Below are 24,778 nucleotides of genomic sequence, written 5' to 3' on the forward strand. Positions count from 1 at the left end.
TTGCCACCATCTTATGGGATCTCTCGGTGATTACAAAACTTTTTGGGTGGGCGTCAATTACTCACGGATTTACACAACCCCAAAAAAATTTTTACAAAAACGTATATCCCTGTATACTGAAATTATGATGATTTAGTCTCAATTTACTCTAAAATTTACCTTCTCAGTGTAAAAGTTTGGTCTGCTTTGTTGAACATAAACCTATTAGCATGACTATCTCGATACACAGGCTAATTGTATCTTCTGCTGTTTAGTGGAAGAGCATGTAATTGTTCTGCTTGTCACTGTACATCTCCGGCATAGATAGGTGAAGAAAATAAATAAATAAATGGTAAATAAATCAATCTTCTGACCAGTTAAGTGAAATTGGAAAATTGTTTGTTTACGACAGCAAACCATATTCTTCCACTCAATTATCTTTAAGAGTTCTTCATTATGTTTGTGTACAACAAAATGTAAAATGATGGAGTTGATTTAAAAAAAAAAAAAAAGTGAGGCAAACCTTGAGTGGCATCTTTGCATATTCGTTGAGGATGGGCACATCAAACACCAGTCTCCTGAGCAGATGCTGAAGCATGGATGGCCGGAGGTACCTACCAACAGTACGTTGGGAATAAGGAGGAGTCGTGTCTTTTCACATGGGCTATTTGCCATTTTCCCCAACTGACTTGCAGAGTGACATGAGGCACTCCTCAATGACGTCCCTCTGGGCCTTCGTGAGGGCTCGACCGCGGGACAGCCGGTAGATAGTGTGCAGCATGGAGTCGATCATGATGGCGCGGTGGTCAGTGCCAGCGAACAAGGGAGCGCACTTAGTGAGCAGAGGCAGGACGGCCGAGCAGAGGTAGCGGTTCAGTGCCAAGGCCATTTCAGTGGTGCTGAACGCCACCTAGAAGCAGAGAGGTCAGAAAAACTGTGTTACGAACGCTGTTGTGTGGTCACCACAATTGAATTTGACCCATCTATTTCGCTGCCTAAAAGCACTGCTAGAGAGAACATAATGGGAAAATATTGCGATTTTTCCATGGGACGATTTAGAAGTTTTGTCTTAATCACGTTTCTATCTACAACACAGACTGGTGGTGCTGAATGCCACCTAGCAGAAGTGGGAGTAAGTTACATATTCAAGTCTCAAGTCTTAAAATTTAGGTTTCAGGCAAGTCCAAAGTTATTGTGGCAAAAATAAAGTAAGTCCAGTCCTGAATCAATTTCAAGCAAGTCGAGTCAAGTAATTACTGAGGTTGAACAATCCAACATCAAATAATACATCTCGCTGAGCCACAAAAGAAATTTGCACATTAGCCAATTGCCACTCAGTATTTGTACTTGGGTTAATTTGCTGTACAGTGAACCCCCACAGTTCGGAATTTGGAAATTCGCATATTAGCTGATTTTCGGGGGGAACCTACGGTGTTATTCGATGAAAAGTTCATCTATTCGTTGTTTTTGTGCATACTTTGGCATCATCAGGTGGAATGTTGGGACTGAGAGGAAAAGCTCGGGAGTTGGTTGACATGATGATTAGGAGAAAGGTTGATGTATTGATGGGAAGAGAAATGGAGTAGGGGTTATTTGAAAGGAAGAGAATGTGTTGGAGAAGAAAAGAGTATCATATCGAGTGACAGGCTGAAACTTGAAATTGAGGGTGTTATGTATAATGTGATTAGTGGCTATGCCCACAGGTAGGATGTGACCTAAAGGTGAAAGAGAATTTCTGAAAGGAGTTAGACGAAGTAGCTCTGAGCATCCCAGCTAGAGAGTTGTGATTGGTGCAGATTGCAATGGACATGTTGGTGAAGGAAACAGGGGTGATAAAGAAGTGATGGGTAAGTTTGGTATCAAGGAAAGGAACTTGGTTGGAGGGACAGATGGTGGTAGACTTTGCAAAAAGGATGGAAATGGCTGTAGTGAACACTTTTTTCCAGAAGAGGTAGGAACATAGGGTGACCTACAAGAGCGGAGATAGAAGCACGCAGGTGGATTACATCTTGTGCAGACGATGTAATCTGAAGGAGGTTACTGACCATAAGGTAGTGGTAGGGGAGAGTGTAGCTAGACAGCCTAGAAAAAGTACTACAGATGCATTATTTGCCTAGAGGTTATTGATGGAAAAGTACAGAGAAGGTCAGAAGGAGCTACATTGTGTCTTGATAGATTTAGAGAAACCCTATGACAGAGTACCTAGAGAGGAACTGTGGTACTGTACGGGGAAGTCTGGAGTGGCAGAAAAGCACGTTAGAATAGTATAGGACATGTATGAGGGCAGCAGAAAAGTGGTGAGGTGTGCTGTAGCTGTGACAGAGGAGTTTAAGGTGGGACTGCATTAGCAATCAGTCCTGAGCTCCTTCCTGTTTGCAGTGGTGATGGAGAGGCTGACAGATGAGGTTAGACTGGAATCCCCATGGACCATGATGTTTGCAAATGACACTGTGATCTGCAGTGAAAGCAGGAAGCAGGTGGAGGAATAGTTAGAAAGGTGGAGGCATGCACTGGAAAGGAGAGGAATGAAGATTAGCCAAAGTAAGACAGAATATACTGTATGTGCATGAATGAGAGGGGTGGAGGGGGAAGAGTGTGAGTACAGGGAGAAGAGATATAGCAAGGGTGGAAGACTTTAAATACTTGGGGTCAAAAGTCCAGAGCAATGGTAAGTGTGGTAAGGAAGTTAAGAAACGGGTCCTAGCAGGTTGGAATGGGTGGAGGCAGGTGTATTATGTGACAGGAGAGTATCTGCTAGGATGAATGGAAAGGTTTATAAGACAGTGGTGAGGCCAGCAATGATATATGGATTAGAGGCAGTGGCACTGAAGAGACAACAGGAAGCAGAGCTGGAGGTGGCGGAAATGAAGATGTTGAGGTTCTCTGGGTTGGTTCTCTGGGTTTTTTGTCGATGAAAAATTCCAAATCTCATCCCCAACAAGAGCCCTATCTAGTTTAAGGGTAGTATTTGAAGGACTTACAGTATCCAGAGAAGCTGCAGCTCTCATGTCAGGCAGGAAGCCGACCTCCAGCAGATGGAGAAGGAAATCCTGGTTCTCGATACCATACACTCTGTCAAGAAAGAGGACCATGGATGCTTTGTGGTCGGGCACAAAGCTGGCAGACATCTTGGGCTCGACAACCTGACCGTCTGCAGTGTGGACAAGAGAAAGCAAGCATACATGTTCAGATGTTTATCTGCATTTCTAGTATAATATTATGCATATTGACATATTGTCGCTTTCGGGCTGAAACCTCCGATGTGCCAATTTGGATTTTTAAACAAATGTATATTTTTTACAAATCGATACTATTGGTTAGTCCCCATGTGGGTCTGTTGCTTTTACAAATCATCAACCAATCCAAAGTATAGAAAATAGAATACAATACGTACTACAGTACACAAGATAAATATGTTACATGTTGGTATATTGTATGTGATAAATATAGTTGGATTATGGTACAGTAGTATTTGTACAATAAGTGTAAAGTAGGAAGTATAATATTATTGACAGTGACAGGCCTATACTGTTTATTGAGTACAAAGTCTTGTCTAGACTTTGTATTTCACCTTTGCCGTGCGAAGGAATCTGCACAGGCAAGCTGATGACTCCCACCAAATCCTCGATGGGCACCAGAGACCTCAAGATGGCTCGGATCCTCAGAGCTTCACCCTTTCCTGCTTGGATCAGCTAGTGGACAATTAAAGAAATTTTAAGGGTTTAATTTCTACATCTAGAGAGCCGCAAGAAAGCAGCATTTTCAAAAGTGGCTCCACTCACGTGCATCTCGGGGGCGCAGCGGCCAAGCAGGTCAATAAGGGCCGAGTAGAAGGACATGATGGCATTTCCCAGATGCACACGGCTCTCCTCCTGCTGCTCCTCACCACCAAACCTGACAAGAAAGATAATGAAGTCCAGTGTGATGAATGAGGGTGGAGGAGTTTTTCTAAAATAGTTTGAGCAGTGATTCCCAATAGTTTGGGGTTCAGCTAAATAATGCAATGAATAGCCAATGGGTAGACATGGTAGTTATGTTTAATTGGGTTTATGAGGATGTCTGGAAAAATGTGTCCCCTGCGATGAGGCCCTGGACCAAAAAAGTTTGTGATTCCCTGCGTTTGAGATTGAAAACCCACATGAAGCGTCTGTCTTTTTTGACAGTGGGTCCATCCCTTGATGGATCCTCCGAGATCTTGATAGCCTCCTCCATGGCGGCCAGCAGACCATTGCCGCCCTCACCTCGGAGCGCCGGGCCGAAGCACTCGGGCCGGCGGATGAGTAGGCGCACCACCACGTTGGCGTTCTCCTCCACGCTCTCCCCTATATAGGGACAGGAAGTAAGCAACATGGACTACAAGACTAGTGTTTACCTACAAGGTGTTCCCCAAAAAACTAATCACTCTTTGACTGCCCACTACACATATTTTAGGGGTTTTGTTTCAGGCGCAAATAACCCTTAATTAGGGCCCACCTCTCCCAGTCAGTCACGTGCAGCTATTTCAGGCTCTGCTGATCATGCGCTCATTAACAGATTGTATCACTACACGCCCATGCACGACGCTCCATCACTTTGCCATGGATTCATCTTTCGTTGCCAACCCTGTCTGCCCCAGACCTTCCTGCCTTATCATTTTTCCAGGAATCCCCTCAGGCTTATGTTCCCAACCACGTTCTACCTTAAACACATTTGCCCATACCCGTATTGCTACATCGACAACAGAGTGTTAGCTCCCCACCCTATCACGGAGCATTACATGACCTTTGTCTTTATGTGTCCTGCGATTGGCTTGCGACCAGTCACCTCTTGCTGCGAAAGCCTTTACTTACTTGCAACCTTAATAAGGATAAACAGTATAGAAAATGGATAGTTGGATGGACTTGTTAATAAATCAAAACAAAATTCTGTATATTACTTATGGCCAGTTAAACAGTGAGTACACTTTTTGGGAAACCCTGTATGAGGCGCCGTTACCATTCACAAAGACTGCAAAGCGCAGGAAGTCCAAATACCGCTCCCCTCCACAGGGGTTCCAGCCAATGTCGGGGTACCCCTTGGACAGCAGCATGGGGCACATCTGCAAGCCGCAGCCTGCCAGGTATGTCACCACCTATGTCATATAATACAATCATTAGAAAAATGGCCTCTTTATCTTTTTGTATACACCAAAGGTGGGACCAAGTCATTGCTATGCAAGTCACATGTAAATCTCAAGTCCCGAGTCAAGCCCCAAGTCAAGACAGGCAAGTCCCAAGTCAAGTCACAAGTCCTACACTTTGAGTTTTGACTCCTTTTGAGTCATTTTACCATCAAAATAAAAAAATATTTTAATATAAATAATATTATATTTATATTTAATTATTATGTATGTATTATACACTGCATGTATATATTTAATATAATTTAAAAGCCATATTTATTTACCAAAAACATTTTGATAAACAAGTGCATTGAACCTTTATAAGAAAACTAGGGGAGTGATCAAAACTTTTGCATCTTCAAAGCCAATCTCAAGGGGAGGGGCTTAATTTATTGCCACTTCAAAACCGATTGATAGTACATAGGTTTTCAGTTATTCTATGAAAATGCTATGCGATGACTTACGTTTTCTCACTTTATACCTGATGTGACATTAAACAGACCTGTCACAAATAAGAATTTGCATCCAGTAGTGTTGCAATTTGTTGGGCGACTGGTTAGCACATCTGCCTCACAGTTCTGAGGATCTGGGTTCGATAAAAATGAGTTTGCATGTTCTCCCCGTGCCTGTGTGGGTTTTCTTCAGGTACTCTGGTTTTCTCCGGGTACTCCAGTTTCCTCCCACATCCCAAAAACATGCGTGGTAGGTTAATTGAAGACTCTAAATTGCCCGTAGGTGTGACTGTGAGTGTGAATGATCGTTTGTTTCTATGTGCCCTGTGATTGGCTGGCGACCAGTTCAGGGTGTGCCCCACCTCTCACCCAAAGGTAGCTGGGATAGGCTCCAGCACGCCCACGACCCTTGTGAGGATAAGCGGTACAGAAAATGGATGAATGGATAGATAGTGCTGCAATTAGTAATTGAGTATTCTACTGACAATTTTATCAGAATAAACAAGTATAAGGATAAAAACATATTTTTGCTTGGTTGAAGAGCAATTATGAATACACAAGAGAAAATGAGATATTTCATAAATAAAGTGAAAAAATAAAGAAATACAGTACAAGACTGATTCTTTAGAACACTACATGGACTGAACCAAACTGTAATGTACAGGAAGCACAGAGTGCTGGCCCGCCGTTTAACGTTTTGTGTGATCGCTCACAAATCAAGCTGCTAATGCTAACGAACAAGCATATGTGACGTGATTTCCACAATGCAATGTGGATTTGTTTTTTGTTTTTTTACCCGAGTGAGGATAAGTGGTAAAGAAAATGGACGGATGGATGGATGTTTTTTTTTTGTTTTTTGCAATAATTAAAATCCTTGTTACATGAAATGGTGTTGGCACTCCAACCTATGAAACCATTTTTAAGATCTTTAGCTTGTCACTTATTGAATTTTCCTGTAGTAAAACAGTAAGTTGCACATATAGCTACAGAAAGAAAAAGCTACAAAATGTTGGTTTCTCCTTCTATGTATGTAGTGTTAAGGCAAAATGATCAAATATAGCCAATCTACTATTTCATTATATTATCCCATAGTTTATCCCATAGTTTTGTGTGTGATGATTTTATTACTTCAATAGTCCTTTGTTCTTGTGTGGCCTAGTGGCTAAATTGTCTAATAGCTAAATTGTTTCTTAGTCTTTTCCGTCATACTCTCTCGGTCGTCATACTGTCTGGGCGACTGTACCAACCTCCCTTTTCTCTCAAGAACAAGATGAGATAACTTTGTGAATAGGTCTTTCTTTTTTCCCTCATTCCCTTCACATTTTTTTCAGTATAATTAGGCATGTGCGTTCGCATATGTTTCGCAGAGATACGAAGCAACTTGTAACTTCTCTTGACTGTCTCTCTCTTTGCAAAGATATTATTAAAACTACAAAAGACAAGATTGTTTCCTGATTTAATTTCCGAAACAGTAGCAAGTCTTTTCAAGTCAATGGGTTCAAGTCAAAGTGAAATCACGAGTCATTGCTGTTCAAGTCCAAGTCGAGTTGCAAGTCTTGTAACATATTGTCGAGTCTGAAATCATCAAATTCATGACTCGAGTCCAAGTCATGTGACTCGAGTCCACACCTCTGGTATACAGACACTCCCCTATTTACAAATATTCATCTTATAAATATTTCTGACAGATGGACAATTACATGTTAGTTACAAAAATGTTTCAACCCTTACACACTGTTCTGTTTTTGACCAGTTCTGACTGTAGTGACATTTTCAACTGGCATCAAACGTCAAAATAATGATAGATACGAACAGCTTTCTGGAACATAAGTGGTTTCAGTTAGCGAGTGTCTGACTGTAATTTTTTTCTGTTGCCAAACCATTTCTAAATCCTGCTCCTGCAATGCCAATGCCAGCTCGTTGTTGTCAATGCAGGAAGCTGCTGCCACATCCAGAGGAGTGGAGCCCCGCATGCCTGCGTGTCAAAAGAGAAGCACAACAGCCAGTTCCTTCATCACACAACAACATTAGGTACATATGCACAATTTAATCTAATACTTGGCATAATTATAGTGCACTTGATCCACCTTTTAATAAGAACCCCAAGAAAGGATAAGCGGAATAGAAGATGAATGAATGAATTAACAATGTTTGTTGCTACAGTTGTCCTTTGCTTTAGTGTACTGCATCATACTGAGAGCTTTTTTTTTTAATAGTCTCAATTTCTATTTTTTTATTTGTCAAGTGATTAATACTGCACACTGACCCAGTCCGATGCCGCTGTTCTGCAGCAGGTAGCTCAGATGGTCGAACATGGAGCGTTGGTTCTGTCGGCTGATCCGGCAGAAGTAGCACAGGAAGCGGCAGCAGTTGGTCACCATTTGGGGGAAGCGGATCTCCTGTGGAATAAAATGTGGAAGGTGTTCCATAGTGAGTGACCCGGCTCATCAGTCTGTTTTAAAAATCAAACGTTGCCTTTAGCTCCATCATTTGCAAACCCCTGCTATAAACCCATAAACACGCCATGATGGATATTTTTGGGGAAGGATAGTTACCTTTGAGTCTCCTCCCCCGCCCAACACATTGACCATCACTTCCATGACAGTCTCATGCATACCGAGAGCTCTCATCAAATTGGGGTGCTGGTAGAACACCTTATTATTCATGATATTTCTGGAAAAACAAATCAAAATAAATTAAAAGCCAAAATCAGGACATATTCAAATGCATGATACATTCAATTTCCTGTGGTCACTTGAGCATGATCAGCCTCCTCACCATCTTCAGTGCATTTATTATGACTGATGATAGACTAGCACCTTTTGTAAATTACTGTGCCACCAAACTCAAATATTTCCACTCGCTTGAGGTACCGCTGGTAGTTTGCTGTGTGAACCCACCAGCTGTTGGTTTCAGTGTGGTGTTCGTGTTGTTAATGCCAAAGCACGTGATTGGCATTTGATCGACTTTAAGCTATAGCTGTCATTGCGGATTGGTAAAGTTGACAACAACTAGTTGACTTGTTAGTTCAACCCCAACAGTACATAATACAATATAAATTCGAATGTACTGTATTTGTTCCCACACCCATGGGCTTGATACGACTCTTGGTCAGAAACAGTAGTGACCAACTTTTGTTTTGTAAAACAGAGGACTTTGGATTTGGCTCTCGACAAGCATTCTGACCCGATGCTCTGGATCATGAGGCGTTCCTCCTCCGGGCCCATCTGGACGATGAGCAACGAGCGGATCTGGCCCAAGCACTCCAACAGGTCCATAGTGTCCTGGTAGGACACGCCGTTGATAGCGTAGGCTTTAGGCAGTGCCCGGATGAGCTCGCCAAGGCCATCGTACTGACGGTGGAGAAGGCTGAACATCAGACGCACCAGCTCCGGGTTCTGGATGAACGACTCCTGAGCCCAGTGGATCATGGTGTGTGAGATCAGTTCCTGAAGGGTGCCTGTTTGATGAGATGTTTTCCAAAATTTCCAAATTAAGACATATTTACCTCCTCCCTCCACATTTCACGACCGATTCAGACCATTCCAAGGACAAAATCTTCAGCTCATTCAAAACATACATTGATCATATTCCTAAAATGCCTAGTTTCACAATAAAATTCCCCTATTCTGAGATACAGTATTTTACACATTTACTTCCTCCTCCCACATTTCCCGACCGATTGTAACCATCAAATATGTTCTGCCCTTGGGAACTATGTTACGCATTACCAAAATTCTCATATTTTCAGAATTTCTGATTTTCATGACAAAATTCACAAATAAATGAAACTATTTTATATACTGACTTCCTCATTCCACATTAATTGACCAATTCAAACAATTACGACTTCAAAATGTTTAGCTCAGTCAGGAGATATATGGAACTATTTACAACATTCCCAAAATTCCCACATTTTCATGATAAAATTCCAAAATTAAGAGATATTGTCAGACAGTGACATTATCTCCTCCTTCCATACTTTTCTTCGTCATTCAAACCATGACATAAAAGTCAGTATTGTTTACATCGTGGTTTGTATTTTTCACGTGTGGGCTCCTCCATATTTTTCAGTATGCTGCATCTTCTATGACGAAATTGATAAAGCAATACTAATATTTACATATCATACATACTGGCTGTGGATCAGTCGGTAGAGCAGGTTGTCCAGTGACTGCAGGGTCACTGGTTCAAATCCCGGCTCTGACTGTCTGCATGTCGAAGGGTCCTTGGGCAAGACACTGAATACTAATCTGCTCCCAGTGGGCCTGGCCGCGCAGTGCATGGCAGCTCTCGCCCATTAGTGTATGAATGTGTGTGAATGGGTGGATGTGAGCTTTGTAAAGCCCTTTGGGCCATGTGATAGTGTAGATAAAGGGCTATATACTGTAAGTGCATTCCATTTACCATTTACCATATCTGCCTCCTCCTACCACGTTTCTCAACTGAATCAAACCAGGTCGTAAAAGTCACATTAGTGTGTGTGTGTGTGTGTGTGTCATTTTACTGGGTTTGGGTTCCTCCTCTGCCTCAGGCTTCTCCTCATCTTCCTTCTTTCGCAAGCTTTTCACTTTATCCACCAGACTGAGGAGTCTTCCACTCAGCGAGGTGTCCACCTCCTCTTCCTCTGTCTCCTCCTCGATATGTATGCCTTCGGGGTGGTTTAAAGAGTGACTTAGAACAAAAAGTAGAGTAAATGCAGAATATGAGTTCTTTCAATCCGTACCGCAGTGAAGAAGGAGGTCATTGTGAAACTCTCCTAGAGTGTCTCGCACATCCTCGGGCACGGGACAATCTTCATCCTCTGGACTGTGTTTGAAATTGGTCAGCAAAAGAACCTTCAAGTAATAAAAAAATATATATATTTAAACAAACAATTTTACATACTGTATACCTTTGAAACTTTTTCATTTATTTTACTAAATAATTAGTTAATTTATTTATTACAAACAAGATTTTAAAAACATGAATAAACTAAACATTAATTAACTAAACATGAATCAACTAAACTATATTACATATTCTAAAAATATATATTAAAAAATAATCAACCAAACAATTTTACATATACATTTAACATTTTTTATTTATTTAACAAAATAGCTGATTAATTTATTTGTTGTAAATAATAAAATATTGGTAAAATAAACAATTCTACATATACACTTGACATTTTTTAATTAAATAGTTGGTTACTTGAATTATTTTGAATAATCACATTTTTAAAGAGTCAAATAAACAATTTTAAATATACTTTAATTCAGTGCATTATTAAATATGGGTTAATTTATTTATTCAAATAAATATATTAAAAAACATTAATCAACTAAACTATTTTACATATTCTAAAAACATATGTTTAAAAAATAATCAACTAAACAATTTTACATATACATTTAACATTTTATTTATTTTATGAAATAGTTGATTTATTTATTTATTGTAAATCATAAAATATTTGTAAAATAAACATTAACATTTTTTAAAATTCAATAGTTGGTTCATTTAATTATTTTAAATAATCACGTTTGTAAAAAGTAAAATAATTTAAATATAAATTAATTAAATACATTATCAAAATTTATTTTATTAAATAATCGTTTCATTTATTTATTGTGAGCAGTAAAATAGGAAATTGTAAATCAACAATTTCACATATACATTTAACACTATGTGTTTTATGAAATACTTGGCTAATTTATTTAATGTAAATAATAAAACGTAGAATGAAGAATTTTACGTAACTATACATTTAAATCCTTTTTTTATGTATTGAATTGAATGATTAGTCAATTTATTTATTATAAATAATAAAAACAATTAAAATTATTAATTTTACAAACACTTTTTTGTATTGTCTTAAATAATGCATAAATGTATTTATTGTAAATGATAAAATAAACAAAATTTCATTACAATTTGACGTATACATTTAACAGGTTTATATGTATTCCATTAAATTTCAAAATATCCATCCATCCATCCATCCATCCATTTTCAACACTGCTTATCCTGGTTAGGGTCACGGGGCGCCGGAGCCTATCCCAGCTGACTTCGGGCGAAAGGCGGACTACACCCTGAACTGGTCACCAGTCAGTCGCAGGGCAATTTCAAAATATATTTATAGTAAATAATAAAATCTAAAATTGTTTTTTTTACTATTTTATACTGTACCTGGTCCTGCGGAGGAGAGCGGAACTCGCGAGTCTTGCGCGCAGTCTCGGCCGCCGACATGGTGAAGGCTCTCATCAGCTGGTTGTAACGGACACGCTGGTTGCTCTGAATTTCATGCACAAAATTGTCCGAGTAGGCCACGATGGCCTCCACGCGGTGCCGCAGCTCACAGTCGCAGAAGTACTGGAGAAGTGTGCACATCTGAAAGGGAGAGCCACAGTTTCACATTACGTAATGCACACTTTGAGGAGTGTATTCACACAATTCCACATTTCGTGACTGATTCAAACCGTTCCAATATCAAACTGTTCCACTCATTACATTCCCAAAATTCCCATACTTTTCAGTATTACACATTTTACATTACAAAATTAACACATTGCAGGTATTTTACATACAGTATTTACATCCTTCCTCCACATTACTCAAAAACCATCCTAACTTCAACATTTTCAACTCACTAAGAGCATCTTGAGAAACATTACACTTTTTCAAAATTCCACACTTTTTCCAAAAAAAAAATCACAAACTGAATCACAACTGCATATTGACCTCCTTCTTCCACATTTCTCAACTGATTCAAATCATTCCAAATTCAAACTGTTTAAATCATTCAGGACATACAGCATTTTAAACTATTTATCACATTACCAAAATTCCCACATTTTGACAATTAAACTCCTACAATAAGAAATGTTTTAGATATTGACCTCCACCTTCCACATTTATAAACCATTCAAACTTCAGATTGTTCAGATCATTTAGGAAATATCCTGTACGGACCTATTATTCTCATTCCCAAATTTACCAGTTTTACAATAAAATTGCCAAATTAGGAGATATTATACATATTAACCTCCTCTTACTGTATTTCTCAAATGATTTAAAACATTCCAACTTCAAGATGTTCAGCTTCTTCAGTACATCAAGGTCACTGAACAATTTATCACATTCTAAAAGTTCTACAATTTTCACAATTAAACTCCCAAATTAAGAAATATTTTACATATTGACCTCCTCCTACCACATTTCCTCAAACCATTCCATCTTCAAATGGTTCAGCTCATACAGGACATCTAAGAAAGTATTTATCACATGCCCCAAATGCACTCATTGTCCAGTATTACACTTTCTCCATTATCACATAAAGTTACATATTTACATCCTCCACTCACATTCCAAATTTCAACAACTCAATTAATCCCTACCATTTCAGTTCAGTTCAACGCTTCAGCCTTAATGCAATTTCGACAGATATTGCATTCTCTCATTCCTATTGTCAGACTAACCTGCAGTTTGACAGATTCTGGCAACTTCATCTGGAGCAATCCCTCCTCAGGACCCTCTTCTTCTTTTAATTCTGCCTCCAGCCTTTCTGCCTCCTTCTCCTCTTCTGCATTTTCTCCATCTACCTTTCCACCTTTGGTGTCCCCTTCTTCCTTCTTCTCTTCTGCCTCCTCCTTCGGCTCAGCCTCTTCATCATTCTCATGCTCTCCTTTCTCCAAAGATTTCAGCTCCTCTTCCTCCTCGTCCACACCCTCAACCTCCAGCTCGGCCTCATCCGCCTCCTCCTTCTCCTCCTCGCTTTCTCCGTCCCCTTCCCCTTTCACCATCTCCGTTACTGCCTCTTCCTCCTCTTCTTCCTTTCCGCTGAACACGTTGGGATCGATCATCTTCAGGATGTGTTTGGTGTCTTCGTCGTTGAAGATGCCCATAATGAGCAGCGTGCTGATCAGCTTGAGTATGGGGACGAAGTGGAACTCCACGCTGCCTCCCACTGGGTCGCGCATGGCCTGGCTACCATCCAGCACAGCCTCGGTTAGCATGCTAATCGCCAAGGTCTTCAGCTCCTGAAGTGGGGGAAAGACAGAAACTAATAGGGTTGACGTGTAAATAATGCAGAAGCCCAAAAAAATCTTAAAGACCCTGTAAAGTGAATTCAAATATTTGTTTGTAAATACCATATACATCTTTGGAGATAATGGAAAGACTAAGCACTACGCAGTACTGTATTTTGAAGATATAGCATTAAACTGTTTTTCACCATTTCAGTTTTCATGACTTTTTTGGGCATGGCAAAAACGGGGCCCAGTGATGCACTTGGGCCCTGGCATGAGTTACCCCTCGCCGACTATATAAGAACTTGAGCGCCCTCATTTTTATAAGCAGTTATGCGGCGCAATTGCCACGTGCAGTGAGGTCGCTAGCTATGCCTACACTCCGAAAATACATCTTCCCTTCTGGCTGCTTTCCAATTTCATTGTGTACTTCACTGACAATAATAGCTATTCTATTTTATTCTATAGAGCTCGTCTTTCTCAATCATGAGTGCATGCATGTCACACGGAGAAAGATGCACGAGTGAGGAGGGGAGATTTTTTTTTTTTAAGTCTGAGTTGAAAGCCACCATGAGGACCAGGGCTTCAGGCTGGCATGGGCACTTTAGAACGCCTTGTTGTCGGTCATGAGTGTGCACACGTCACAGAGAGAAGGCGGAAGAACAAGGTAAAAATTTCTTTTTGAAAAGTCTGACGTGACAGCCATCGTAGGGACCGGGCTTCCCGCTGGTGTGGCATGGAAAAGCCCCGTGACAAGTGTTAGGGAGTAACTAATTACATATAACGAGATTACATAATTTATTTAAAAAATGTATGTAATTGTAATCCATTAAATTACCTTAGCCAAACAGTTTCCCCCCCTCTGGTGTTAGCATAGGTTAGTGATAAACTCCACTTTTGCATGATTTTTTGCATATTTTGAAATATGAATCAATTCAACATGTCTTTTACCTGCAGTGGGAAAATGGGACTAAGCGTATACAGGTCGGGATCCATCCCCACAAAGTTGATTGATGAGAAATGCAATTTAGGTCGCAAGCAGGTGTTGAGACCCACACCGGGCAGGGAATGGGCCTTTTTGACGTCCGGATAGAGGTTGATGCTGAGCGTGTCCTCCGTCATGGGCACGATAAACTCCTTGTTGGTGCCCAGACGCGCCCGCTTGGCCGACTCCAGGTGGATGCTGATGAGGAGGTCATAGTAGCCGCTGCGCAGTGGACCGGGCAGGTAGGTATTCTCGATTGCGTAGAAGAGCTGTGACTCGTCCACGTGGCTGCACAGCGCGTGGGCCACCCGGTTGTTGCCCAGGGCACACACAGCGCAGTACAGCATGAGAGTGTGGTAGTGGAACTTCATCAGATCCTGGCGCTCCGACAGCTCCAGAATGTCAATACACCTGGAAATAGAGCCACGTCAACAAATGACTGAAATGTCTTAAACCCCTTTCACACTGCCTGTAAAAAAAGGGGTGTCCAAACTACCGCTCATTTGCGGCCCGCCGTCTGTATTTTAGTGACTCGAGGCACCCATTAGGCAATATAGGAAAATGCTAAGGGAGCCATGGCCTCCAAGGGGCCACCACAAAATTGGGAAAAACATAACCTTCAATATACAGTGGGAGGAAAAAGTATGTGAACCCTTTGGAATTTCTTAAATTTCAGAATAAATCGGTTATAAAATCTTCATGTAGCCCAATGATGAGGAGGAATTTTAGACCATTCTTCTTTACAAAACTGCTGTAGTTCAGCAAGATTCGTGGGATGCCTGGTGTGAATAGCTCTCTTGAGGTCACGCCACAGCATCTCAATCGAGTTAAGGTCAGGACTTTGACTGGGCCAATCCAGAACACGTATTTTTTCTTCTGAAGCCATTCTGTTGTCCAAAGCATATAGCTCTCCATGAAGTCCGCTAACCAGAGGCTGAGCTGCACTGTATTTGTTTACAGAGTAAACTAGTGGCCAAAGTGTGAGGTAGCTACACTTCCTGTCGCTTACCGAATATGTTCCATGTGGGATCTTGATTAAAATAAGAACACAAAATGGGTTTACAACCCACTTTTGGGTCCTGACCCACCACTTTAGAATCACTGCTCTAGGGTTTTTTTTTACCTCATTGAGCATTCTGCAGTATGCTCTTGCAGTCACCTTTACAGGACGGCCACTCCTTGGAAGAGAAATAACAGTGCTGAAGTTCTTCCATTTATAATATAGACAATATATCTAACCATGAAGTCATTTAGAGATACTTTTTAACCTTTTCCAGCGCTATACAAGTTTATAGATAAAGTGATAACCTCAACCCGACTGAGATGCTGTGGCATGACCTCAAGAGAGCTATTTAAAGCAGACATCCCAGGAATCTAAATCCCAGCTAAACTGCAACAGTTTTGTAAAGAGAAATGGTCCAAAATTCATCTTGATCGCTGTACTCGTCTGATCTGCAACTACAGGAAACATTCGGTTGAGGTTATTGCTGCCCGTGCAGTGTCAACCAGTGATTAAATCCAAGAGTACACTTACAATTTCCTGCCTGTCCTGTGAATGTTAATGTCAATAAAAATATGAAAACATATTTGTTTGTGTGGTATTAGTTTAAGCACACTCAGTTTGTTTATACTTATATATACTACATAAATTCAAGTAATTCCAAAGGGTTCATATACTTCCCACTTCTAACATACTGTACATACAAAATGTAAAGCCAAATAATTTTTACAAAAAAAATGATAATACCAAATACGTTACCCGACCCAGTAAGTGCAATGGCGATACTTTTGCAAATAGAGTACATTGCCCCCTGGCTAGTGTCGCCTTCCTACCTGTTCTCCTCCGGGATGTGCAGGGCCATCATGATGAGCGGCTCAGTGCATTCCACCATCCAGCCCAGCGTCTCGTTCACTTTTCCCACCTCCGGATTGAGGAATCGATTGGGCATTCGGCTCCAGATGACCGGGGTCAACATCTGGACGTCCAGCCGCGGGGGGCACTGGGGCACCGAGTTCTTGCGCTCACTGCGGAACATCGCAGCCGAGATCGGCATGATGTTCTGAGGACAGAGCGGACAAAGCTTGAGAATCTTGGAGCAAGTGAGAGGAGAAACGTGAGAGTCAGGATCAGACCTTGAGTTTTCCCAGCTCCAGTTGTACCATGTTTTGACTGGAAGGTTGGATGAAGACGGCAGGGAATAGCTTTGTGTTGGGTTCCACCTGAGACAAAACACTTGTTGGTTTGCTACACTGGAATCAGACTGTAAAAATTACATCCAACCAATATTAAATGTAATCTACCTTGACTTATTTTATTCCGTCACCAAGCTTGTAACTCAATTTACATGTATATTAAATCAATTTTCCCCGTTTTTCGTGACATGTAGCGGAGGCTAGTGAGTAACGTAAAGAGTTCTAACTCCAGCTCTGGTTGGCCATTTGCTAAGCGGTTGTCCCCTCTATTCTCTTTGTGAGTGTTTTCATTTGTATTTGTGCATTTTACTTTTTGTTCCATTCAATAATTGGCTGAAAGTGCATCAGTGACTGTGGCTCTCCTTTTTTCACTTCACTTCAGTCACTAACTGAACTAATATCTGTTCCATGCTCCTTGGGAGGGTTTTCATTCTGTATTTGTGTGGTTGGCTGTTTGTCCCATTCAATAAATGGCTAAAAGTGCATCAGTGAGTGTGGTTCTCCTTTTCTTTTCCACTTCACTCGAAGGGCAATGTGTCTGAAAATCAATCGTAAATTAAACTGCCACATAACTCGAGAAACCCAGTAAGTTTGGGCACTCGTAAATCAAGGTACCACTGTATCTCAAATAGAGGCAAAAGATGTTTGTTCTTTGTCTGCCAAACTATTAAATAAGAAATACCGTAATTCTATAGGTCTAGTTAGTATAAATACACAAATTTTAAGACAGCTGTTTTTTTAGGCTGGCTATGCTTCCCCTAACGCAATAAATCTCTCACCAAGTCAAATTTTCCTCTTCTCTTGGCAGGTGATTTTCCCTAAATTAAGTATCGTATTCCTTATTTTACTACATTTTTACTTGTTTCTTATGCCCAGGTTTGCAGTAACTCATGAAGTGTGGACATGGGTCTCCTCACCTGGTAGAAGGTGTTGATTTCCTTGCCATTGGCAGCGAAGGTCATGAGGCCCGTGGCCAGGTCCACCAGGCAGCCGACCACCATGTCCTCCTGGCTGAAGCGAGTCTGCTGAGTGCTGACCAGGTCCCCTCCCCAAACCATGTAACAGTTGCTGTGCTTCATACTGCAAAGAAACATCTTTCAATCTTCCACTGACACGTTTGGGTGAGTCCTGTTACATGCGACTTGTCCACCCAATTTCGTGTCGAATGGTGAATCTGGTGACGGGGGGTAATTTTCTATTTACTTTCCTGACACCATGTTCCACCCATATTTGGTGGCGTAGTCTAAAAAGCTTGGTAATTTCGAGAGCTCGTCAAAGTACGCGCCCTGGAATACACCTGAAATGACAGCTTCAAATTGAAATGGTCGTCTTTCTGTTTATTCTTTAGGATGGGTCCTTGAGCCCTTTATGTTAGACATGTCTACCCAATTTCGTGTTGATCGGTAAAACTGGTGTCGGGGGCTAGGTTTGTCCATCGTCCAGACCCTTAAAATACAAACCCCAATTCAAATGAACGTTTTGTAAAATGTATATAAAAACAGAACACAATGATTTGCAAATCCTTTTCAACCTATAATCAATTGAAAACATACACAACATATTTAATGTTCAAACTGATGAACTGCGTGGGTTTTCTCCGGGCACTCCGGTTTCCTCCGACATCCCAAAAACATGCATGGTAGGTTAATTGACAACTCTAAATTGGCCGTAGGTGTGAATGTGAGTGCAAATGGTTGTTTGCTTGTATGTGCCCTGCGACTGGCTGGCCACCAGTTCAGGGTGTACCCCGCCTCCTGCCCGATGATAGCTGGGATAGGCTCTAGCACCCCCGCGACCCTAGTGAGGAGAAGCGGCTCAGAAAATGGATGGATGGATGGATATGCCCTCATCCAAGTAACATGTTTTTCAGCTTATTTCAGCAAAACAATCGCCACACCCCATTTTGCACGTGTTACAACAGCGAGGCTTCGTAGTAAAAGGGTGCGGGTACTAGACTGGCAAGAGTACTACACTCAATCAGGGATAGGCAACTGGCAGCCCGTGGGCCGCATGTGGCACACTTGGAGTGGCCCCTCAATTAATTTTAGGGGGAACAAAATTGGGGGGGGATTTTCTTTTTTTCTTTTTTTTGGGGGGGGGTTGGGGATTTTAAACATTTGAGAATACAGAATACAGAGAATACATGTGGCCAGCGCCTACGCTACAACAGCACCACACATGAGAACTCCCAGGATTTTCTGAGCCCCTCAGCCCTACCAGAGCTCCGTCAAATGATGGTTTGGTTTGAGACTACCAACTTCATCACTGACAATTAGATGCCTCTCAGTTGTAAATGTTGCGCCCTGCGCAGATAATGGCCCATTGGTATGTGCTGGAGTGTGAGGTGTGAGGTATTCTCCAATCATTCTTTCTTCCCCCAGTTTTTTAATGACAGTCTTTCATCTGAGAAAACACTCTTGTATTTATTCTCATCTTTTCTTCTGTTGCCCAGATTTTTCTTGTATTGTTTAGTAGGTTCCCACACGGAACATAGTACGAAGGTGACAAGAAAAGTTTCTTCTTTGCACTCTCGCCATAAGTTTACCCTGTAAATAAATACAGTGCAGCTGAGCCTTTGGCTGGTAGATATCATGGCAAGCAATATGCCTTTGGCAGTGCAGCAAACTCATTGGAATAAGTATTTAAAATATATAATATACTGTATGTGTTTTCAGGGGCTATTTAAAAAAACATTCTTAATTATTCTTAATTTTATGAAAGTTGCTCACGACTTTGCAACAACAGGAAAATGTGGCCCACAGTTGAAATGGCCCCTAGATAAAAAAAAAAAATTAAATTCTTCGTTTCCCCTACCGTAACAGAGCAGATTTACGTTGTAATAATAACATTCACCAGTAGATAGCTGAAATCTCTTGCTATAACCCCAGATCTTCTCCGTTACAGAAGAAGAGTGACACCATAATGAAAATCCGCAGGAAGAGAGAGTATTGACGCAATGGCGAAAAGCTTCGTTAAGAGAAAACTCAACCAAGAAAATCGTGGTCCCTTGTGGCCCCCTGGTAGCGCTGACAAAAAAATCTTCTAAGTTGCCCATCCCTGTTCTAAAGGCTTATTGAGTGATGTTAAAAGAAAAGGTGATGTAATATAGTGGTCAAAATGTCCCTGTCCCAGCTTTTTTTGCAGGCATCAAATTCAAAATGAGTGAATATTTGCAATAAAAAAAAAACAATGAAGTTTGTTAATTTGAACAATAAATGTTTTTGTTGTGTACTCAATTGAATATAGGTTGAAAAGTATTGCAAATAATTGCATTCTGTTTTTATTGACGTTTTACAAAATGTCACAATTTCGCTGGAATTGGGGTTTGTACATACATTTTCAACTGGACACACGAAAAAAGTGAATAATTAATGATAATAACCATCAACACACTGATTCCAAGGGGAAATGATAATAGTAAATAAGCAGTGACAGGTAAGATGTACCAACCTATCGTGTATGTTGCCTTTGTCGTCACCCACAGTAACAGTGACGTTCCGTACTTTGGAGAGATCAAAATTTGGATCAAACTGGTGGTAATCAGGGGTAACCCAACCGATCCACACGCCGGTCGGCTCCTGTCCAGCAAAGATCCTCACCGAATAGTAATACTAGAAGGAAAATGACAGAAAAAGTATGAAGAATCATACCGTATTCAAATATTGGCTGCATGTGTATTGTATTGTACTGCTGCATATTCTAACAATACATTTAAAACAAACATCCCTATAATATACTGTAAAGTAACATTGTTTATTACTATTCCAAGAAGAATACGTTTCTACAAATATCATCCCCCTTACCAACCACCTCAAATTTGCACATCCCCCTCAATGCCACTATTATTAGTATCAATGCAGTTTATTTGAGTGTCATCTATGACAACAATGAAAACCCAACATGATGGTGTGTCTTACAGTGGTGGTGTTCAGGATGATCTCAGGGTCATCTCGGTCGTCAGGAACCACGTCTTCCACCAAACGGGGCACTGTAGGAGGGGCAGGAGGAGGTGCAAGAGGTGTCATGGCCACCTTCTTGGCTTTGAAGAAAAATCTAAGGTGCAGAGAAGAGAAAATTAGGTTGCTCTTAAATCCATTTGTGGGAGATAGAGACCGGACGGCTTAGACATATGATTTTGAAATAATACACCTGAATCACGTGTGGGCAGGCACATACAGCGAAGACTCTCCTAACTTCCCCTAACAACTCAGGCTAAACTGAGTAACACTCATAAGTCAAGGTACCGCTGTACTTGCTTTCAGACACACTACTTTGCTATAAGCAGGACTTTGGCACCATCTTGTGGCATCTCAGGGCATAACAGAAATAGCAAAAAAGTTAAAATCTCGAATAAGAACTGTCATTTTTTTCAGTAACTAACTGAAGATAGGTTTGAAAGAAAAAAATGCTAATTTGTGAAATCTGAACCACGAATTTGTAGGTGATTATTGTAATTTAAAGTCACGTTTACCCTCTTTTCTTTCCTTTCTCTGACATAGTGTCCTTCTCATTCTCCACAGAGATCTCCTTTGGTACAGACGGCTCCTTCTTGTCCTCCTCCTGCTCCTTGCGACTGGCCGACTTCTTTAGAACTTCAAACTCCGAGTCGGGCTCCACCACCAGCACTTCATCCTCGGGTATGGTAAGCGCGCGGGTGAGCAGCGTGGTACCCGCCGGGATCTTGAAGGTCTCATGGAATTGGACGGGCATGCTAAGCCGGAGGAACATCATGTCTGTGTTGGCGTTCTGCGAGCCAAAAGTCTTGTGGGTCAGCTTCAGGCAGGGGGCGCTGTCCACTGTCCCATCCACGCGGGACACCTAAAGGATTGATGACAAAATAGACAAACGATGTCATCCATCTGTCCATTTTTTGTCACAGTGATTCTCGCAAGCCCCTTCTCGTGGAAGGCAAAAGACTCACTGCCTAAGCACAGTTCAGTTGTATTATCCTTTAAGTAATATATTTGCATTTAATCTTTAAGAACTGTTTGTTTTTAAACATTATTTAGGAAGAAAATACTTAATTTGCATATGCAATACATACAATAAAAATAATAGGCAACACGATAAACAATACAATACAAAAATAAGAATAGCCAATACCGGAGACCATTTTTGTGAATGTTTTATTACAGCTAACTAAAGCAAGTACAGATACTGACTGCAAAGTGGCTAATGTGCGAATAGGTGCTGTGACTGTGCAAGATTGTATGACTGACTTATGACTTGCTTAAGCCAAATAATGTATTGACTTGCTTGAAATTTAAGGATTAAGACTTGGGACTTATTCCCGCCTCAAAAAAAGCATGTTTTGGAATGTGTGAAGAAGCAAGCACAGGGAGAACATGCAATCTCCACACTGGAAGGCCGGGGCTGATATTCTCTGTGCTGCCAGTTATTTTATTTTAAAGTCATTTATCCAATAAAAGAACCACTCGACAGTTACCTCCAAGTGGTTGTGGTCAGCGGGGACGGGCCCAAATTGGGGCAGGCTTTTGCTAAACCACATGGTAATGTCTCGCTTCATGTTGATGGCAAAGGGCTCGAAGCCTTCCTGAAGGCCACAGATGGCAAAGTAGCGCAGGCTGCTGACATTCTGGCCAAGATTAATCCTTCCAACCTGGGACAAGCCCAATGCACACACTGGAATAAAACCTGAAGAGTAGAAAAAAAAAAAACAAAGCAAAAAAAAAAAAACAGAAGAACGGATTTAAGGCTTAAGTTACAGCGGTCTGTATAAAGCCAACATTCTAAGTGGTACAATCCAGTTCAGATGATGACCATGGAATAGTAAATCCTAATATTGCTTGTGTTTCTTTGTAAATTGTGTGGAAATTAAAAGGAACAGCCAAACAGTAAAGTAAACAACAATGACTTGTTGCTTTTCGGCATGTGGCACATTCTTCCCAATCCATTCTTGTTGTCACACATGTAACCCACCTTTAAAAAATGACCTCGATCTTCTTTTCCTTTCGGCTTGTCCCTTTAGGGGTCGCCACAGCGCGTCATCCTTTTCCATGTAAGCCTATCTCCTGCATCCTCCTCTCGAACACCAACTGCCCTCATGTCTTCCCTCACATCCATCACATCCATCAACCTTCTCTTTGGTCTTCCTCTAGCTCTCTTGCCTGGCAGCTCCATCCTCATCATCCTTCTACCAATATACTCACTATTTCTCCTCTGGACGTGTCCAAACCATCGAAGTCTGCTCTCTAACTTTGTCTCCAAAACATCGAACCTTGGCTGTCCCTCTGATGAGCTCATTTCTAATTTTATCTTTATTTCTGCCACCTCCAGCTCTGCTTCCAGTTGTCTCTTCAGTGCCACTGTCTCTAATCCGTACATCATGGCTGGCCTCACCACTGTTTTATAAACTTTCCCCTTCATCCTAGCAGAGACTCTTCTGTCACATAACACACCTGACACCTTCCTCCACCCGTTCCAACCTGCTTGGACCCGTTTCTTCACTTCCTGACCACACTCACCATTGCTCTGGACGGTTGACCCCAAGTATTCAAAGTCCTCCACCCTTGCTATCTCTTCTCCCTGTAGCCTCACTCTTCCCCCACCACCCCTCTCATTCATGCACATATATTCTGTCTCACTTCGGCTAATCTTCATTCTTCTGCTTTCCAGTGCATGCCTCCATCTTTCTAACTGTTCCTCAACCTGCTCCCTGCGTTCACTGCAGATCACAATGTCATATGCGAACATTATGGTCCATGGGGATTCCAGTCTAACCCCATCTGTCAACCTATCCATCACCACTGCAAACAGGAAGGTGCTCAGGGCTGATCCCTGATGCAGTCCCACCTCCACCTTAAATTCATCTGTCACACCTGCAGCACACCTCACCACTGTTCTGTTGCCCTCGTACATGTCCTTTACTATTCGAACATACTTCTTTGCCACTCCAGACCACATGCAGTACCACAGTTCCTCTCTGGGTACTCTGTCATAGGCTTTCTCTAGATCTACAAAAACACAATGTAGCTCCTTCTGACCTACTCTGTACTTTTCCATCAACATCCTCAAGGCAAATAATGCATCTGTGGTACTCTTTCTAGGCATGAAACCATACTGTTACTCGCAAATACTCACTTCTGTCCTGAGTCTAGCCTCCACTACTCTTTCCCATAACTTCATTGTGTGGCTCATCAACTTTATTCCTATATAGTTCCCACAGTTCTGCACATCACCTTTGTTCTTAAAAATGGGCATCAGCACACTTTTCCTCCATTCCTCAGGCATCTTCGCACACGCTTCGCACACGCTATTGAACAAGCTGGTCAAAAGCTCCACAGCCACCTCTCCTAGATGCTTCCATACCTCCACAGGTATGATATCAGGACCAACTGCCTTTCCATTTTTCATCCTCTTTAATGCCTTTCTAACTTCCCCCTTATTAATCATTGCCACTTCGTAGTCCACCACACTTGCCTCTTCTACTCTCCCTTCTCTCTCATTTTCCTCATTCATCATCTTCTCGAAGTATTCTTTCTATCTAGCTAGCACACTACGGGCACCAGTCAACATATTTCCATCTCTATCCTTAATCACCGTAACCTGCTGCACATCCTTCCTATCTATATCCCTCTGTTTGGCCAACATGTATAGATCCTGTTCTCCTTCTTTAGTGTCCAACCTGGCATACATGTCATCATATGCCTCTTGTTTGGCCTTTGCCATCTCTACCTTTGCCATACGTCGTATGCCAATGTATTCCTTTCGCCTCTCTTCGGTCCTCTCAGTGTCCCACTTCTTAGCTAACCTTTTTCCTTGTATGATTTCCTGTACTGTGAGGTTCCACCACCAAGTCTCCTTCTTTCCTTTCCTGCCAGAAGATACACCAAGTACTCTCCTCCCTCCCTCTCTGATCACCTTGACTGCAGTGGTCCAGTCTTCTGGAAGCTCCTCCTGTCAACCGAGAGCCTGTCTCACCTCTTCCCAAAAAGCTGCACAACAGTCGTCCTGTCTCAGCTTCCACCACATGGTTCTCTGCTCTGCCTTTGTCTTC

General features: G+C 41.5%; 1 protein-coding gene across 4 annotated transcripts in view; it reads right to left on the bottom strand.

Annotated features, from left to right (window-relative positions):
* ryr1b (ryanodine receptor 1b (skeletal)) overlaps positions 1–24,778 on the bottom strand; it is a 140,020-nt gene that overhangs the window by 74,546 nt on the left and 40,696 nt on the right. For all 4 annotated transcript variants that reach the window (XM_061781085.1, XM_061781084.1, XM_061781083.1 and 1 more), the window contains exons 29-51: positions 22,208–22,416; positions 21,233–21,579; positions 20,679–20,814; positions 20,212–20,372; positions 17,679–17,841; positions 16,702–16,788; positions 16,402–16,628; positions 14,535–14,979; positions 13,035–13,595; positions 11,746–11,946; positions 10,298–10,409; positions 10,079–10,222; positions 8,758–9,031; positions 8,127–8,244; positions 7,838–7,970; positions 7,452–7,546; positions 4,954–5,089; positions 4,118–4,301; positions 3,762–3,873; positions 3,551–3,671; positions 2,961–3,130; positions 669–889; positions 503–593 (exon numbers count right to left, since the gene is read on the bottom strand). In XM_061781085.1, coding sequence (XP_061637069.1) covers positions 503–593; positions 669–889; positions 2,961–3,130; positions 3,551–3,671; positions 3,762–3,873; positions 4,118–4,301; positions 4,954–5,089; positions 7,452–7,546; positions 7,838–7,970; positions 8,127–8,244; positions 8,758–9,031; positions 10,079–10,222; positions 10,298–10,409; positions 11,746–11,946; positions 13,035–13,595; positions 14,535–14,979; positions 16,402–16,628; positions 16,702–16,788; positions 17,679–17,841; positions 20,212–20,372; positions 20,679–20,814; positions 21,233–21,579; positions 22,208–22,416 — 4,448 coding nt within the window. The remainder of the gene's footprint in view (positions 1–502; positions 594–668; positions 890–2,960; positions 3,131–3,550; positions 3,672–3,761; positions 3,874–4,117; positions 4,302–4,953; positions 5,090–7,451; positions 7,547–7,837; positions 7,971–8,126; positions 8,245–8,757; positions 9,032–10,078; positions 10,223–10,297; positions 10,410–11,745; positions 11,947–13,034; positions 13,596–14,534; positions 14,980–16,401; positions 16,629–16,701; positions 16,789–17,678; positions 17,842–20,211; positions 20,373–20,678; positions 20,815–21,232; positions 21,580–22,207; positions 22,417–24,778) is intronic.

Source organism: Phyllopteryx taeniolatus, chromosome 8 (genome assembly GCF_024500385.1).
Source record: "Phyllopteryx taeniolatus isolate TA_2022b chromosome 8, UOR_Ptae_1.2, whole genome shotgun sequence".
Lineage (NCBI taxonomy): Eukaryota > Metazoa > Chordata > Actinopteri > Syngnathiformes > Syngnathidae > Phyllopteryx > Phyllopteryx taeniolatus.